Source organism: Armigeres subalbatus, chromosome 2 (genome assembly GCF_024139115.2).
Source record: "Armigeres subalbatus isolate Guangzhou_Male chromosome 2, GZ_Asu_2, whole genome shotgun sequence".
Taxonomy (NCBI): domain Eukaryota; kingdom Metazoa; phylum Arthropoda; class Insecta; order Diptera; family Culicidae; genus Armigeres; species Armigeres subalbatus.
This window is the reverse complement of record NC_085140.1, coordinates 42,767,423-42,786,896: the sequence shown is the minus strand read 5'-3', so window position 1 is coordinate 42,786,896 and position 19,474 is coordinate 42,767,423. Positions and strand designations below refer to the sequence as shown.

The following is a 19,474-nucleotide window of genomic DNA, read 5'->3' as shown; positions in this document are numbered from 1 at the left end:
TAATGTAAGTCGTGAAATACGGAGGTGCTTCATCGGACCTACTGCGGGCTCCAGAAGAAACTGCGATCAAAAAAGATTCACACCCGCATCACCCGACTTGCAAGCACTCGTGCGTATTCGTGATACGCGTTTTAGGACCAGCTTTCGCGGTGTGCAAGAGAACAGTGTGTGGCAGCGAAGGATGAACCACCAGCTCGCCCAACTCTACGGTGAACCCAGTGTCTGTTGATGTGATTTTGTGTTCGCCTCTCAAATAAACATTCCCTTATAATTTTCGAATTTTGCGGTTGTAATTTGTTTTCTTCGACGGCTCCCAACAGTGTCTAGAAGATAGGTGAAGCTAGAAGTGTGTGATGTTGTTACAACATGCTGGACAGCATTATTCAAATTATCAAATTATTGATTCAGTGATATCTGTCTGTGTGTACGTAAACTAAATAAATGAAAAAATCGCAGGACTTCAGAGTCAATCGGTACCAAAATCTTGTGACATAAATCCTGTATTCAAAATAATTTGAACACACAAAAATGACCGCCAAATATTTGGCCATCTTTATGAAACTTTCAGGAAATGAGGTTATAATAGTTATGATTGGATGCTAGTTATCATTGGTTTGTTGAACCTCCTCTATCAACCTAAGCTAAGGAAGCGGATCGGGAAAACCGCGCAATGAAGTGATGGAAGCGGATCAGGATGACTACGCAATGGAATGTAGGAAGCGGTTCGAGATGACCGCATAATTAAATTTAGAAAGTAGATTGGTATGACCGCACAATGAAAAGCAAAAGTTGGAAACGGATCGTGGTGACCATGCAATGAAATGCGCGGTGAGGTATTAGAGCTAGATCTGGAAGACCGCGATGACAATGTGTAGGGAGTAACTTGCAATGGCCACGTATTGTTGAGAACAAATAAAAATGATTTTGAATGTGGTCGTGCAGAGTCTCGTAGTTGATGTTGCTGGTCGCTCTCAATGTGGGCTAACTAGAGCTGGATCGAGGCAGAGTGTGTGGATAGACGAGGTCTCGAAAATTTCTGCGGTGTGCTGCTGTGAGAACTAAGCATTGACCTGATTTCAATTTTTGAAATTTGGTCAGATAATTCAAATTACATTTAACTTACTAAGTTACTTTTGGTCATGTGCACCCCAATTAATACAAAGCACCGACTTGGAAGATTTGCATCCTGGACAATGCCCAGCTATCGCCTTAATATGTGCCAGGTTAAATTTCGTTCGACTTCTTTTATTTTCTTGTGGAGGCTACTGGTCTCTGATAACAAGGACGATGGAGCTCGGTGTTTGAGAGCCTATTGTTAGGTTACCAGCACCGTTGATGAATACCTGCAGCCGCTGACTGTCCCCGATGCACATCATGTTTTACTAGCATATAGTAGCACAGATTTCACACATTACTTAAACTTACAAAGCAGCCCTTGCCCTCCTTATCTGTGCGCCTTTGTCGATCTTGAACCGCCGTCTGATGCCATTTGGCTTCCAAGAAGCTTTCATTTTTCACTAATTTTCTGGCCACTATAAAGTTGGAAGCGGTCATCGTGTTCTCATTCAACGATTTGGTTATGTTAACGTTGATGACTAAGCCTGTCGATTAGGAATGTAAGACAGTTCGTCAAGCTTAATCTGCATATCAAATCGCCGTTGAGCTAGACGTGTAATGTTGCCAATGAGCTAGACGTGTACAGCCAAATCGAGCCAAATTGCCTTGTGTAAGGCAACTCTGGTGCGGGATTGAATCTCCCCGTTTCAGTTTCTTGTCTATTTCGACCTTTTGTGCCTTTTGATCTTATTGATCTTTTATTTTTTTCGGCCTTTTGTCCCATTCGACGTTTTGTCCCTTTCGACCTTTTGTCCCATTCGACGTTTTGTCCTTTCGACCTTTTGTCCCTTTCGACCTTTTGTCCTTTTCGACCATTTGTCCCTTCGAACTTTTGTCTTCCGACGTTTTGTCTTTCGACCTTTTGTCCTTTCGACCTTTTGACTTTCGAACCTTTTGTCCCTAACCCTCCATCCGGATGGATCCCAATTTTCGATTTATACAGGTCGAGGCTATCCTCAGTACGGTTCCAGAATTATTCCAGATTCCGTTGGGTCAGTTGTCCCCGGAACATGTCGTGCGACAACTCAAACTTCATGATTTTACATAGCAATGATGAAAATGATATTTTTAGGGTTCCTGGCCCACTCGGATCCATTCCGGCCACAATCCGGAGGACCTCCGGCATTTCCTTCAGGAATACATTCGAGAGTTCCTTCAAGAATACAAACGGAATTTCCTCCCAAAATTCCGCTAGAAGTTTCTTCAGAAATTTATGACGGAAATCCTCCGATTTCACTCCATAATTTCACTTGTAAATCTATAAGAAATTCCTTCGGAAATTCTTCTAGGAACTTCTCCGGGCATTCCTCCAGGAACTCTTCCTTTAATTCCTCCAGGATAACTTTCAGGAGTTTTTCCGGGAATACCTCCATAAAGCTAATAGCAAAATCCTCTAGGATTTCATTCTGGAATTCTTTCCGCTATTTCTTCAGAATATCCTTCAAGAATTCATCTAAAAATTTCTTTTGAAATTTCTCCAGGAATTCGTCCATGTATTTCCTCGGAAATACTTCCAGATATTTTACCGGGAATTGCTTCAGGTACTTCTCCAGGAATTCCTTCAGGAATTTCTCCCGGAATTTTTCCGCGGAATTGTCCTAGAATGCTTTCCGGACTTCACTAGAAATTTACTCCAGAATTAATCATTCGGATATTAATTTGGGCTGCGAAATGGTGTGGTTGACATCCGGGAAGGGGCGCCTAACATAGCTCACGATGACAATTGACCGCCAGCTAAGGGTTGCGTACTTAGCTGGTAGTGCAGCCTGGGCACTGTTGTCCTTCTGACATCAGCTAGAGTGAGAGGGTGCGTCCTGTGGGGTCTGCCTAGGATGTGGTGGGGTTCGACAGTGGGCTCTGTTGAACTCCTATAAAAAGCTGCATGTGTCCCCAAGCAGGCCCTATCAAAGCGACCGTGTGCCGCTCAAAGCGCACTAGCCTAGTCCTGGTGTTGGGTGGGACTTTAAACAAATTGACCCGACTGACCGAGCGTCTGTTCACCAAGGAGGTGCGGTTCCAATAGCGTCAGTACTGGCATCCAACGGCTGAGTATGAAATGATATTCTACGGAAGATATACCTAAGATGGTAGTTCAATTCCGGTGGATAGGGAACCTTGGGCCAACAACCTACTGTTCCCGAAACATCAATTTGTTCGAGAATCCGATAATGAGAGAATACGGACTGATTTTACGGCAACGACTCTTAGGGCGAAACAATGGACATGAATGGGAACATGGAACGTTTTAACCCTAGCCCAGCAGGGTAAATTGGCACAACTTGCCAATGAGGCACGCCGCATGAAGCTTGAGATCCTGGGACTGAGTGAAGTCTGTTGGCCAAACTTTGGAGAACACAGAACGCCGTCGGGACAAGTTCTGTTATACTCTGGTTTACGAGGTGAACACGCTCCCCGGCATCGCGGAGTTGGCTTCCTACTAAGCGCTCAGGCATACTCTGCGCTTAAGAAGTGGGAACCTATAAGTGAAAGGATAATCGTTGCCAGATTTAGAACACGGGTCCGAAACCTTACTATAATCCAATGTTATGCGCCAACCGATGCTGCCGATCTTCAAGACAAAGAGAACTTCTACAGTCCTCTCAATGCTGTCGTAGATAGAATTCCGAAGGGTGATATCAAAATCTGTTTGGGTGACTTCAATGCGAAGATCGTATCCGACAACTCGAACCATGAGCGCATTATGGGACGCCATGGTCTCGGAGAAATGAGCGAAAACGGAGAGCTGTTCGCAGAATGTTGTGGTAATAACGACATGATGATCGGGGGATCGCTCTTCCCTCATCGGCCGGTTCACAAGGTTACGTGGTTTTTCCGTGACGGCTTCACAGAAAATAAAATCGACCACATCTGCATCAGCCGAAAATGGAAACGGAGCCTTCTTGATGTACAGAATAAACGTAGTACCGATAGCGCGTCTGATTATTACCTCCTTAAAGGCGAAATAAGCCTGCGCATTGCGCGGATTCGTCGGCAGGAAGAGAGAGTTGGACGACGATACAACACAACGCCGACTGGAAGATGCCACGGTGAAACGGTCCTTCGTTGAAGAACTGGAGACGCGTGCCGCAGATATTCCGGAAGGTGGCAGCGTGGAAGACCAATGGACCCCTCAAGAATGCCTTCATCACCACCAGCGAGAACAATCTGGGCGAACTACGCACCCAGAGAAAACAATGGATCACCGATGAGACCTGGAGAAAGATAGAGGAAAGAAGAGAAGCCAAAGCCGGGATAGAGCGATCGAAAACCAGAGGAGCCAAGGTCTTAGCCCGTCAACGATACGCGGCTCTTGAGAAGGAAGTAAAACGCTCATGTCGACGGGACAAGCGAGCGTGGGCAGACTCTCTGGCCGACGAAGGAGAGAGAGCCGCCGCAACCGGGGACATTCGCCTCCTCTACGATATCTCACGACGCTTAAGCGGGGCGAAGATGAATGCAACGATGCCTGTGAAAGACGCGAATGATCAGTTATTGACCGACCCAACTGACCAGCTGAAACGCTGGTTCGAGCACTTCGAACAACTTTTTCAAGTGCCAGCCAGGCCATCACCACCTTGGCATGATCTGCCTAGGATCCGACGTATAACACGCGTCAATACCGAAGCTCCATCACTGCTAGAGATTCAAACAGCCATCCAAAGCATGAAATCGAATAAAGCCCCAGGGGTCGACCGCATATCAGCCGAGATGCTCAAAGCTGACCCCATGACATCCGCTCAACTACTGCATCGTTTATTTCGTAATATTTGGGACACCGCAACTTTCCCGGTCGAGAAGGTGCCCAAAAGGGGTGACCTGACTGTATGCGATAACTGGCGAGGCATTATGTTGCTGTGTACCGTTCTCAAAGTTCTGTGCAAAATTATCCTAGCCTGGATTCAGGAGAAGATCGATGCGACTCTCCGGCGGCAGCAAGCCGGATTCCGTGCCGGAAGATCCTGTGTGGACCATATTGTCACGCTCCGCATCATTCTGTAGCAGGTCAACGAATTCCAAGAGTCCCTTTACTTGGTATTCATTGCCTACGAAAAAGCTTTCGACCGTCTCAATCACGAGAATATTTGGGGCGCCCTGAGACGCAAGGGAGTTCCTGAGAAAATCATCGGCCTCATCGAAGCACAGTACGAGGCCTTCTCGTGTAGAGTGCTGCACAATGGGGTCTTGTCCGACCCTATCCGAGTCGTAGCTGGTGTGAGGCAAGGATGTATTCTATCACCGTTACTGTTCCTCATCGTAATCGACGAGATTCTGGTAGATGCGATTGACCGTGAACCAAACCGCGGGCTGTTATGGCAGCCTATAACCCTGGAGCACCTAAATGACTTCGAATTGGCGGATGATGTTGCACTCCTCGCGCAACGGCGCTCTGATATGCAGAGTAAGCTCAACGACCTTGCCGAGCGCTCCTCTTCGGCAGGTTTAGTCATCAACGTCAACAAAACCAAATCGTTGGATGTAAACACGGTGACTCCTTCCAGTTTCACAGTAGCCGGGCAACCAGTGGAGAATGATGAAAGCTTCCAATATCTTGGTAGCCAAATGGCGTCAGACGGCGGTACCAAGATCGACATAGGCGCACGGATCAAGAAAGCAAGGGCTGCCTTTGCGAGTTTAAGAAATATCTGGAAAAACAGGCAGATAAGTGAACGCACCAAAATACGAATTTTCAACTCTAACGTGAAATCTGTGCTGCTATACGCTAGTGAAACATGGTGAGTATCAGTGGAGAACACTCAACGTCTGCAGGTGTATATCAACAGATGCCTGCAGTACATAATTCGGTCCTATTGGCCTCACAACTGGACCTCAAACCACGAGTTCCATCGTCGTTGTCACCAGAGGTCGATAGCAACTGAAATCCGGGATCGGAAGTTTAACTGGGTCGGCCACGCATTACGTAGGGGCGGAAACGATATCTGTAAACAGGCATTAGACTGCAACCCAGCGGGACATCGCAGCAGAGGCAGACCCAGAGGCTCATGGCGGCGAAGCCTCAATAAAGAAATAAAAGAAGTCGACCGAAATCTAACCTGGCAACAGGTTAAAGCGATAGCAGGGCAACGCTCAGGATGGAGATCTTTCAAGTCGGCCCTTTGCACCACCGGGGGTGTACAGGATCCATAAGTAAAAAATATCTTCCAAGATCTCCTCAAATTCGGTTGATCTTCCAAGAGTTCTTCCAGGAATTTGTTCAGAACTAACTTCCGGGAATTCATCCGGTAATTTCTTCAGCATTTCGTTCTGTATTAATTCTTCCTGGTATTTTTCCAGGAATTCATTCAAATATTTATCCAGAAATTCCTTCATAAGCTTCTCCAAGAATTAGTTCAGGACTTCCTTGTAAGAATTCTTCCGGAAGTGCTTGTGGGAGTTCCTCCTGGAGCTCCTCCAGGAGTTTTTCCAAGAGTTCTTTCGGGAATCCCTCCAAGAACTTCACAGGGAATTCCTGGAGGATATATGGCAGGAATTTCACGGGAAATGGGATTTCGGAAGTTCCTCTAGAAATTCAACTCCGGGTATTCCAACGGCTGCTTCTCTGAAAATTCCTCCGAAAGTTCCAGCAGTAGCTCCTCCGGGAATTCATTCTGGCTTTTTTGGGAATTTATCTACAAAATCCTCCAGAAGTTCATCGGAGAATTTCTCTGGGAGACCCTCCGAGAGATCCTTTGAGAATTCTTCCAGGAGTTCCTCCTGGAATTCTTACGAGAGTTACTCTAGAAATTCTTTCTGTAGTTCTTTAGAAATTCCTCCAGAAGTTCCACCGGAAGTTCCTCCGAAAATTCCTCTGATAATTTCTCCGGAAATTCCTCCAGAAATTCCTCCGGGAGCTCCTCCGGAAATTACTCCAGGAGTTCCTTCTTAGAGGAACACTCGGAGGAACTGCCGTAGAAACTTCCGGAGGAATGCTCATATAAACTATCGGTGAATCTCCCGGAGGAATTCCCGTAGTAACTGCCGGAAGAGCTCCCGTAAGAACTCCCGGAGGAATTTCAGGAGGAACTCCTAGAAGAATTCCTAGAGGAGGTACTCCCAGAGAAAATAAGTAAATAAAAAAATGAAAATGAGTAAATAAGGGCTCAAAAGTTAGAAACAAATCAATTCTAATTCGAGTAGAGTGGGGCAAGAGTGCGCGTGGGGTAAGAGTACGTTTTCGATTTTTTGAAGTAATAAAAATAGATAAACTAGCAGCACTACATCAGTTTGATAGGTATTCTGGCCAACTATTATCATGTGTAATTGTTAACGATTTGAATAAACAACAAGGGAGATATGGAATTAGTTAACTTTTTGGTAATTTTGCTAAAATTAATTGGATTTCCGCAACTAGTATTTCATTACCATATATACGTTCAATCAGGTGAACATTATACCATTTCGATAACCTATTGTATAGAGTACTTTATGGTACAGAACACCAATCCGGTTGGTTTTCCAAGAAGTCAAAACCATTACTTGAATAATTTTTGGGACTGTGGGGTAAAAGTACGCAGGAACCGGTGGGGCAAGAGTACGCATATGAATCTTCAAGTTATGATGTCAAACCCGTATCTCCGGCCGAAATAAGACTTCTTCCAAAGCGTAAAGATCCACAACTAAGAAAAAGGGACAGAATTCGAAATTATCACAAGTTTTTAGGATAAGTTGAAGAAATTCGGTGTTAAAAAGCACTTAGCGAACAAAGCACTGAAGCGAAATAATGAAATTGTATTAGGACTTGTTGTACACCTAAACATAGTACGAAAACGCAATTTCATCTAAATGATAATTTCATATAATCAAAAGAAATATTTATAAATAACGCTACGTTTAGCTAGGAAGATTTGCGAGATGTGTGACGATCCACATATTTTTTAGAGGATTCATACAAATAGTGTAAGATATGGGGGAGGGGTGATGAAATAGCCAAATTTGACGTTACGTGATTGGTGGACTTTCTTTATGGAAAATGCCTTTGTATACGCCACGCGAAACCTGATATATATTTTTACCTCTATAGTTTTTTGTATATATAAAAAACAATGGTTTTTCGTATGAAAGTGCACATTTTTAGGACCCCCTTTCCTTTAAGAGTTACGTTATCTTTAAACATTCCCTAATATATGCTCATTAAACATCAATTGAATGTTATTGACTCTTATTTGTGTTAATATATACTTAAAGCACATGATTGGATAAATGCGTACTCTTACCCCGCCCGATGCGCACTTTTCCCCACCGGTGGGGTAAGAGTGCGTTTTTCACTTGTCTTGTAATAAGAGTTCTACTAAAACGAATCTCAATAATTTCAATATTTTTTCCACTGGGCAGCATAAAGTAAGAGTATATGAATCATCGACACTGATTTGATATGCAGAAGCTTGCTTCATAAGGGCCACATGATCGATTGAAAACTAAGTGCGTACTCTTGCCCCACTCTACTCTATGTATTAATTATGTATTTCCAGAAGTTTTGAATAAAGAAATTAATAATTCTACACAGCATGGAAGTCGTCGTTTCTAATATCAATACCTATAATCAAACTCCATAGATCCAAAAGTTAAAAGTTAAATGTAAATACGTTACGTTTATACAAGTCCTACGTCTACTCGCGGTTATGTTAAAAACATTACCCATTGCTTTTTTATAGCTTTTCAGTAGAGGCTGCCCCTTGGAATCGGTTGCTATTGGTTTCAAAAAAAACTATTGGTTTCAAAATAGTATAAATATTAGCATCAGTTTGTAAATATAATGCAACATAAATACAATTTTACGAAATTCAATCATTGTTGCTTTTAAAATAATTTCCGTTTCGAACTTAAACCAGTCTAGTATGCCAGCTTTCCGTTTTGTTAGATGGAAATCACCTGCACGGCAACGACAGCCCCGAACGTTCTGCCGGTTCGCATGGAAGTCCTTTTTGTTCCTTCACCTAAGTTCACAGCCAGGTCATGACTTCCGAACAGAGGAAGCTCATTATTGCAACGTGTAATAAATGCGAATTCAACGACCAACTGCATTTGCAAATTTTGGCAGAAAAGCTCCCATTGGCTTGCGGTTGTTCGCGAAAAAAATGATGTTGGTTCAAAATATGCTGGTTGGAGATAACTGGCTATCACATTTGATAGTTTTATTCGGAAAAACAGTCAGCAGCTTACGTCGAACCATTTTTTATAATATTCAAACAAAAAAAAGTATACAGGTTAATGACTAATAACTATGCGTTTTACGTGCATAGTATTGTACCGAAAAGCTGTAATTTTCTCTCATTTACCTAAAACATCCACATTGCATTATATTTTTCATGGTTCTGGTTATGTTAACACAAAAGTCATCTGATCTTGTGCTAGGATCCTAGGATATCTTGTGCGGGAATAAACTTAGCCTACTATGGTACGTTAAAATTTATTAGTCCTCAAATTTAGTTTCAAGGCTCTCTTTGCACGCCTGTGCACATATGCAACGATCCTTGCCAATGGAAGCACTTTCATTTTTCTCCAGCATGTTGTACCTCTGCCATTCGTGCAAACACCGACCAGAGCGACGCTTCAGGATAATGGTGCCCGATTTTATGCCCATGTTAGCACAACCAAACTTATTATGATTTTTCCACGACTTAGTTTTCGTTATTCATATTGCACTTCTCTATACTGCACCGCACGTTTTGCCAAGGTGCATGTAGTTCAAAGCTTAAGACTCAACAGCAGCAGCAGCAGCACTCGTTCAGTCGTTCATTCAGCCGTACATCATAACGCTATCCCTTTGACGACCGTGTGCACTGCACTTTAGAATTAGACTGCGACGATAACGTCGCACAATGGGATATGGAAAAAAAATATTTGTCTAAATTTCTTTAAGGATTTAACACGATTCTTTCAACTCCCTAGTGTGTGTTCGAATGATACATTTTCATCGAAGTTTTCGCTTGTTTCGTCAGCTTGGTCTCATTGTGCAACATAGGGTCGGTTGCTCTCTTAAAAACCGTATCCCAGTTAGAGTCTGTCTCGTGTGCACAATAAAATGGTAACGAGCTTCATAATCCCATATAAGTTGTAGGTACGTACACGCCGGTTAGCGCTAGACCGGAACGGAGCAGAGATTGCCAACGACGTGCTTAAATTTTGCCTTGGCAACCCACTTTCTATACGAACGAAGTCCTCTGAGAACTAAGAATGTATGTACACAGAACTGCTTCCGAGCTAGGTATAGGCGGTATCCTTTAACCAATAGACAGCAATAATAATAATGGCAAGCTTCTGCTGGGGATGGGTTTAATCGAAAACCAAGCACATCATCGCATCGAAAATGGGAAGCCAATAATAAAACGCAACAGATTCCCGGATGTTTCTAGGTGAGGTGTAACAAATGGGTAATTCGTGTATGTGTACCTTGGAGGCAAGTTGTTGGTAAAATCCCTTTCCACTTTTTCAACATTTGCTGGTTGGGGGACAACTTACCAACTAGAAAATGGATGGGGTATTGGTTTCCTATGCGTCTAGTAATGCAATTTTCTGAAACTGTGATAAACGCAACTGCAATTTTTGTTGTGTCAATTGCATACCAAGATACACAGATTATTTGTTATTTGTTATACGAAAACAAACGTATTCATTGGAAATGCAAATTTCTTGTTCTAACGTAAAACTTTGTTATGTGACACAGGACTGATGGGCTTGTTTTCTATACCAGATTAGCCGTTCCTCGATGCAATTTTTTTTATCATTCGGTCAAGATGAATTGTCTACTAATTATAACTTGCTAACAGTTTAGTAATCTGTGTCGGTAAACCAAACAATTCCATACGTACACCGCAAGCACCGACATCACATTCATCTAACTTAGGCTTCAAAACATTGGTTCACATTGAAACTGCTAATAACAAAGATATCATAAATATATCATTTATTTCTATATATTATTGAAGTCCACCGGAGTAAGAAGCGGGGAATCTCATTTGTACATAGATACTCATATCTAAAAATTGTTTTTAAAAACAGTTCTCATTTTAATAGGAGAAATTAAATTTTCATTCGGATAATGTAACTAATTCGATATATTATTTAACCAGTTTCGCCAATGATGTTCTTCCCCTTTCTTCACCCTAAACTACTCAATGATCGGAAAAAAAAAATGCAAACAAATCGTACGTGCCCTCACTCATCTTTTGTGTCTTAGTTTTCCCCCATGGTGTAATTTTCACACCCTCATTATTGTCATTTTATCTCATGTTCGCATTCCGCCCAAAACGCACAAAGATTCGAATACAATTCCCTGCACAAGATCAAACCAATAACCGCCTTACCATCAGAACCCGTGAACAGCCACGTGCCAACCCGACAACAATCTTTTTGTCTCTGCCCCACTGCTGTAAAGCGTTTTTGGGCTCAATCGTTCAATTGAATAAACTTTACTGCGTTATCACTCGATTTCCATTCAGTTATTTTCCGGTGCCCCTTTCTTTCTGATATTGTTTCCGACTTGGTTCAGATTATCGAGGTTTGGTTTGAAAAAAAAACTAATCAAATGTGAGATGTGAAACGAAATTGTAAGACAATTGATAAGTAGTTACAGTATAGCGGAACGACGAGAATAGAAAAAAATATGAATATGCGAAACAACTATTGCAGTATGAAGATAAAACAAATTGAAAAGTAATCGAATCAAATACAAATGCATATTCCAAATAAATGTAAATTGATGACTGTATTTAATAAAGAAATATCTCGCAGTAGAAACAGCGTTTGGCAAAATCACATCTTTCTGCTGGAAACAATAATTTGTATATATTTCATGAAAAGCACTCAATCAAATGTAGTAAAAATTTAATTGAACTAAAATCTGATAGAATCAAAATTTATCGAACATAAATAAATAACAAATTTCTTACCATGAAAATCGAACTGTAAATCAAACTTGCAAATGTGAACAGCAGGAAAGTAAATAAGAAGATAGAGAAAATATATTGAATTTGACAATTCGACGACATTTATATCGATCAATTGTAACGCTTTCGGAAAAACTTTGCTGGTTGGATGACTGCCCTGATTAGAAAGGCACAACTATTAGCGTTTTAGTCTAGGGTTACGATAATACTTGCTCAATGCTTGTTAGGTTCATATCAGCACCCTTTTCATAGTGTGAATAAAAACGTCATTTTGCATTCATTCTTGCTCAATCTTTTTTGTTTAATGCATAGTTTTTTATTTGATTTGCGTTTCAAGTAGACCGGTGCGAGTGCACCTGCACTGAAGTTGGAGCCAAATGCGTGCAACTTCTATCATTCCAATTCCCTATTCCACCATAGCTATGCATAGATATCCTGCTCTCTTTCAAATTAAATGCAAATACTTCATGGGAGAAGGAAAATATTCGCATAATTTAAACCGAGCACGCCTCATCAACTGCATACTGTCGCTATTGGTTGCAGGCACCGTAGTTCACCTCTCCCGTACCTTCCGACCGGCACACGAACCAGTGTAAATTTGCATTTTGCATGAAGAATTTCCGCCGACCGACCATCGCGCATCCCACCACACCGGTAATCTATGTAGCTCCATAACGTTGCCCGTACTAATTAGCATTTCCTATCTCTTCCCGTTTTTGTTTCTGGAAAATCTTTCACTTTCTCACATCATCCGTCCCGTTCGACGCAGTTCTCCGCATGGAAAGGATCACAGGTAGTGTACCCATCTTATTATTTTGCTCTTCCAAAGTATACTAAAACTTGCACCAAGAAAATAATACCTACTTAATCCTTCCTAACTGTATGCAAATCACAAAAATGCCCAATCATGTCAAAACTAGCAACAAAAACGGATTACACATACGGTGTCAGTTGGGCTGCTTGTTTATAATGATGGAAGAATAAACTCATATTTGACTATATACTATTAAATGACTATGAAATAATTTTATAGGATTCTCATGTCCATAACAACTATTCATTTATTTATTATCAGACTAAGGCCGGAGTGCCGTGGCCTGTGCAGTGCATAAAAGTCTTCTCCATTCGGCTCGGTCCATGGCTGCACGTCGCTAACCACGCAGTCTGCGGAGGGTCCGCAAATCGATCCACCTTGCTCGCTGTACACCCCGCCTTCTTGTTCCCGTCGGATCGTTGCCGAGAACCATTTTCACCAGATCACTGTCCGACATTCTGGCTACGTGCCCGGCCCACCGCAGTCTTTCGATTTTCGCGGTGTGAATGATGGATGGTTCTCCCAACAGCTAATGCAACTCATGGTTCATTCCCCTCCTCCACGTACCGTCTGCCATCTGCACCCTACCATAGATGGTACGCAGGAGTTTCTGTTCAAAAACTCCCAGTGCGCGTTGGTCCTCCGCGAGCACCGTCCATGTCTCGTGTCCGTAGAGAACTACTGGTCTAATAAGCGTGTTGTAAATAGTCAGTTTGGTACGGCGGCAAAATCTATTCGATCGGAGCGTTTTGCGGAGTACGTACGATGCCATGATGTGTCACCATTTTTTTCTGCTGGTATCGTTATCGGAGGTCGCCCAAGTACAGGAATTCTTCAAACACCTCAATTTCGTCACCACCAATACAAACTCGTGGTGGGTGGCTTACGTTGTTTTCTCTTGAGCATCTTCCTATCATGTATTTCGTTTTCCACATGTCAATGAGTAGTCCAATCAGCTTTACTTTTCAGTCTGATGTAGGCTTTCTCCATCCTCTCAAAATTACGTAATATCAATGTCGTCGGCGGAACCAAATAACTGGACGGACTTCGTGAAAATCATACCACTCGTGTCAATCCCTGCCCTTCGTATTACTCCCTCTAAAGCGATGTTGAATAGCAGACACGAAAGACCATCACCTTGCCGTAACCTTCTGCGCGTTTCGAAGGGACTCAAGAATGCCCCTGGAATTCGAACTACGCACATCACCCGATCCATCATCGCCTTGATCAACCGTATCAGATTATCCGGAAATCCGTTTTTGTACATTAGCTGCCATAGCTGGTCCCGATCGATTATATCATATGCGGCTTTGAAGTCGTTAAATAGATTGATGTGTGGGCACGTTGTATTTGCGGCATTTCTGCAATACCTGATGTACGGCGAACACCAGATCTGTGGTAGACCGTTCACCCATAAATCCCGCCTGGTACTGCCGCACGAACTCTCTTGCAATTAGTGTTTTTCGGCGGCATAAAATTTGGGAGAGTACCTTGTTCAGTAATTTTATTGCGCGGTAGTTGCTACAATCCAGCTTATCGCCCTTTCTGTAGATGGGACACATGACACCTTCCATCTACTCCTGCGGCAGAACCTCATCCTCCAAGCCTTGGTAATAACCCAGTGCAGCGCTCTAGCCAGTGCCTCACCACCGTATTTAAACAGCTTTATTGTTTTTCAACCGGCCTGGATTCTCCTGGATTTCCTGGAGATTTGGAGCCGGAAGTCGTATGTTCTGCGCGCGTGCTCACAGGTTCATTACCATACCGCCACCGTTGTCTGCCACATCACCATTCAGGTGCTCTTCGTAGTGCTGCCGCCACCTTGGGATCACCTCATGCTCGTTCGTCAGAATGTTATCGTTTATGTCCTTACACATATCCATAACAACTATAAGAGATATAAAAAAAGACTATAAAAAGGATTGAAAAGCAAATAGTTTCATTCAGGGTTCTCATATTTCCATCCCAATTTATAATGGTAGAAGATTAAAGAGAGGCATAGGGTAAGACGGTCTAATGCGCATGTTTCACTGGCCAAAACGCCCCAGTGTAGGCAGGACGATATGCCCTTACCAACTGGACACAAGCGCAGCGAGCCTGCATCAGTTGCTTCCAAATTGTATGGAAAATATTGAAATGTAATTCACACCTGCTTGAATGGACCTATGTTGGTTTTTTTAATGACAAGCGCATAAGGATTTGTAGCTTTTTTATTATGGGATTGATAAAATACTAAGGGGCCGTCCAGAAACCACGTGGTCATATAGGGGGGGAGGGGGGGTTTGGAAAATGACCACGATAAGCCACATGGGGGGAGGGGGGGTGTTGCTCTCGAACCACGTGGTTTTTTTTAACACGAAAATTTTTGGTAAATAACAATAGCGGTGTAAAAAATACAAATCATCAAAATTTAATGATTTAATCATTAAACGCAAAGCGCATCTTAGGGCCGATGCCCACGTAGCGTCTTTTTAACTCAGTGTTAAAAAGAATTTAGCATTAAGCATCGAGAAAACCCGGTAACGCAGCGTCGGTCGCAACGCCGATGCATATCTAAGTTATTTGGCCAACTTAGCTTTAGATTCTTTTCCATAAAAAAAAATAAACGAAAAAGCAGGTTGCGTTTCAGTCTCAATTTTCACCAAAAACTTGGGAAAGAAAAATGAAAAAATATTTTTAAAATTCCGCCGCAGATGGTTTTTGTCATCACGCCGCCGACACTTTTGCATCAGCGGACTACAGCTACAATTTTGAAAACTGTTCATGTTTTTACAATAATTCAAGAAAATCTTCAAAAGAATGTCTTGTGGATATTCAGGAAAAATCCAGTAAAAAATTTCCTGTAAAACTTTGACCTTACTTCATACAATCCTGATAAAGTGCTAGCATTCAGAATGTTTTGAACAATTTTCTCTGGAAAATTTTGCTTGTAAATTTTGCTACAAATTGGTCATGAAAAAAAACAAATATCGCCAGTGTAAATGCCGAAAAAATTCTATGTGAATTCTGTCTGAAAATTCAAAACAGTCTCGTGGGAAATACATATAATTTTCGGTGGAAAAAAATGTTCATATTTTCATATTTTTTTTACATTCTAATAAATTTCTTCGACAAGTTCTTCCGAATCTTCACCAGAAATTCTATTTCATTTCCAAAATAAGTTTTTCGAACATTTTGGGGAGTGCACTTCAAAATGTTTAGTCTCCAGTTAGCCTTACGACCAAAGGCATAGGATTGCCAATCCGGAGATGACGAGTTCGATTCTCGTTCCTGTCTAGGATGTTTTCGGGTGTCAAACATTGTCGACATCCTAGGTATAATGTATCCTTCGTACTTGCTACACAAGATATATAATATATATATATATATATATATATATATATATATATATATACGTTAGGATCAGAGTTGCCCACGTGCCATCCCATCAGAACGAGCCATCGACCGGCCCATCGATCGATGCAACGTAAAAGTGATGACCCAGGGAATTATCCAGCTGAGGTGGCAACGTGCGCAAAGCCAAGCGAACGACAACGGATCGGACGACATCGATGCAGACTTTGACCGGGACCGTTTTGCTGAGTTGATAGATTTAGTTAATAAAAGGTTTAGCGGTAGGAAAATTCAATCAGTTTCGAGTGAGAAGTGAATGATACTTATTGTAACTTATAATTAGTGGAATAAAATTATTTTTTTATTGAACTCTGATCCTTCAGAGCATTTCTGGCGCAGTCGTGTAGTCAAATGGTAAAACTTAGTGTGAAGTGTTAGTGCAGAGCGAATATCGGCTATCATAATCAACGAGTTTTAAAAGAGGAGCAATTCTACGCGCAATCGAGGGCACCAGTAGTCCAGCATTCAGCTGTCGTGGAGCGGATATCCAGGATTTGAGGCTACCGGAGGATTGTTCCCGCCATTTGGAACCCGTATCTCAACTTCACTCGGACTCCCTGATGAAAATCATCTTGTAAGTACCAACTTCATTACCATTACAAAGCGATAAGTGTATCGAAACGTGTATTAGTGAAAATTCAATTTGTGGGGAGTGCGAATAACGAACCCAAATAATTTTTAATCCAACGATTATTAGAAAAGTGCATTAACGGAATTTCGTTTGAGGGGAGAGCGAATATTGAACCCAAATAATTTCTGTATTAGTGTTCTGTAATTATTGATCCAATTGATCATAAACTGTATTCGAATTCTATTTGAACTGCGAGTGAATATCGAGCTCAAATAATATTCAGTACTCACAACCAAAATTAGCGCAAACGCGAAAACAAAACGATCCGTGCTATTCAACGCGAATAGAAACGTAGAAATGGCCAACGAATTAACGAAGGAAGAGCTTATTGCTCATGTGCAAAAATTAACAGAAAACCAGGAATCGCTATTTGACATCTTAGCTAGATTGCAAAATAGGGCGGAAGATCCATTTTAGCTTACAATACCCCCGATCCAATAAAATTTTAAGCCCTTTCAGTGGCAACAAAAAAGAGACACAAGCTTGGATCGAGGACGTCGAAGATACGTTGAGTCTTTTCGATAAGCACAAACATACACCCACATATAATCAAATTATACGTGCGGTCAAAAGTAAAATTACTGGCAATGCAAAAGAAATTCTAATTGCAGCCGGAAACCCGAGCACCTGGGATGAAATTAAAGAAGTGTTACTTAACGCGTACGGGGACAGAAGGGACCTAGCCTCGCACTTCCAATCTCTTTTTATATAAGCCAGGGAACAAAACCATCACGGAGTACTATAACTTAACTAAGGGCATTGATACGGCGATAAAATCAACCGCCGCAGTAATGGACGATTATAAATCCAGTACTAAAGCCATAAATAAATTGATCGGTCTTATGACCTTAACACGATTTATCGATGGTCTAGGGAAAATTGTCTATGCACGTCCGAAGCTATAGGCCTGAATCATTAGAAGAAGCTTACCACATAACTATGCAATATTCTAATGCGGCCTATAGGCAAAAATTAGAGCAGAAACCAAGTGTGCAACCACAAAATTTTTCAAAGCGAACCTCTAACTATAATTCTCAATCCCATAGTTCTAAACCCAATCACAATAACACCAACAGTAATCAGAGCCAGAATCAGTCCGGCTCCGGCTATTTCAAAAACCATTCAGCCAAACAACCGACCGACGGTGACGTCTCTATGAGAACAGCCAGGTCTAAAATGCAATTGAATGCACACATAAACGGAAAACGTAACGATGCAAAGGAACACGAGCTGGATGAACAAGAATCTGATACCCAACCGGTCGATGACTCGGTGTTGGATTCTGATGATGATGAATTCTTTCTCGGAGAGGAGTTAAATTTTCTCGGGGCTCGAAGCCTAGATCCAAACGAATGAATAATAACTTTCTTCCTTACATATCATTCATAACTAGCAAGGGCGAATTGAAATTCCTAATCGACACCGGCGCGAATAAGAATTACATTTCAGCCGATCGAGTTAATCTAGAATACTGTGACGTTGTAAAAGGAGTAAAGGTCTCGAACATTCAAGGGTCACACGAAATCACACATGCGGTTTCATTTGATCCATTTCAGATAAATAAGAAAACTAAAGTTCTATGTTCTAAAATTTCACGAGTTTTCGACGGGCTCATTGGCTACGAGTCATTGCGAGACCTTAACGCCAACTTAAACATTGCTAAGAACACATTAAAGATAGGACGGAAGGAATATAAATTGAAACAGAAGTTTATGAACGATCTTAAAATTAACGTTTCTGAACAAGAGTTCCAATATCTAACAATTAAAACCTTGAAAGACGGAGATTTCACAATCACCGACGAGAGAGATTTCGATAAATTTTCAATTTTACCGGGAATCTACAGAAGTTTAAATGGAAAGGCGACGGTAGCAATTCAAAACCATTCCAGAAAACCTCTAGAGATAAACATGAATCAAATTAACATTAGGCCAGATAAATGCGAAATTGCCGAAAAACCAAATTGTGAGTTGCCGGCAAAGAATGTCGATTATCACCTCAGGAACGAGCATATGAACGATGAAGAGAAAGATGCTCTTAATGAAGTGATCCGCAGAAACTTGGAAATTCTCTACGACGAAAGCGAAAAACTCACGTTTACGCATAAAATAAAACATAAAATACGAACAACTGACAATTTGCCGATTCATGTAAAGTCCTATAGATACCCACAAATTTTTGAACAGGAAATTCAAAAACAAGTGAAGAAAATGTTGAACGATGGAATAATTCAGGAATCCATCTCCCCATACACTGCCCCTGTATGGGTCGTACCCAAGAAGGCGGACGCTTCTGGGAAAAAGAAATTTCGTTTGGTTATCGATTACCGAAAACTAAACGAAAAGACAATCAATGATAAGTACCCAATACCTGATATAACCGACATATTAGATAAACTGGGTCGAGCCTGTTACTTTTCTACAATTGATTTAGTATCTGGTTTCCATCAGATACAACTTGATAAAGAGGACACGGAAAAAACCGCATTTTCTGTGAATTCAGGCAAATACGAATTCACAAGAATGCCTTTTGGACTCAAAAATGCTCCGGCAACATTCCAGCGCGTAATGGATTGTATGCTCAGAGATTTAATTGGAGTTTGTTGCTTCGTCTACATGGACGACATTATTATTTTTT

General features: G+C 41.7%; 1 protein-coding gene across 5 annotated transcripts in view; it reads left to right on the top strand.

Annotated features, from left to right (window-relative positions):
• LOC134218493 (kazrin) overlaps window positions 1-19,474 on the top strand; it is a 410,880-nt gene that overhangs the window by 372,619 nt on the left and 18,787 nt on the right. For 3 of the 5 annotated variants that reach the window (XM_062697575.1, XM_062697573.1, XM_062697574.1), the window contains one exon: window positions 12,769-12,792. The exons of the other annotated variants lie outside the window; for them this stretch is intronic. In XM_062697575.1, coding sequence (XP_062553559.1) covers window positions 12,769-12,792 — 24 coding nt within the window. The remainder of the gene's footprint in view (window positions 1-12,768; window positions 12,793-19,474) is intronic. 5 annotated transcript variants of the gene reach the window in all.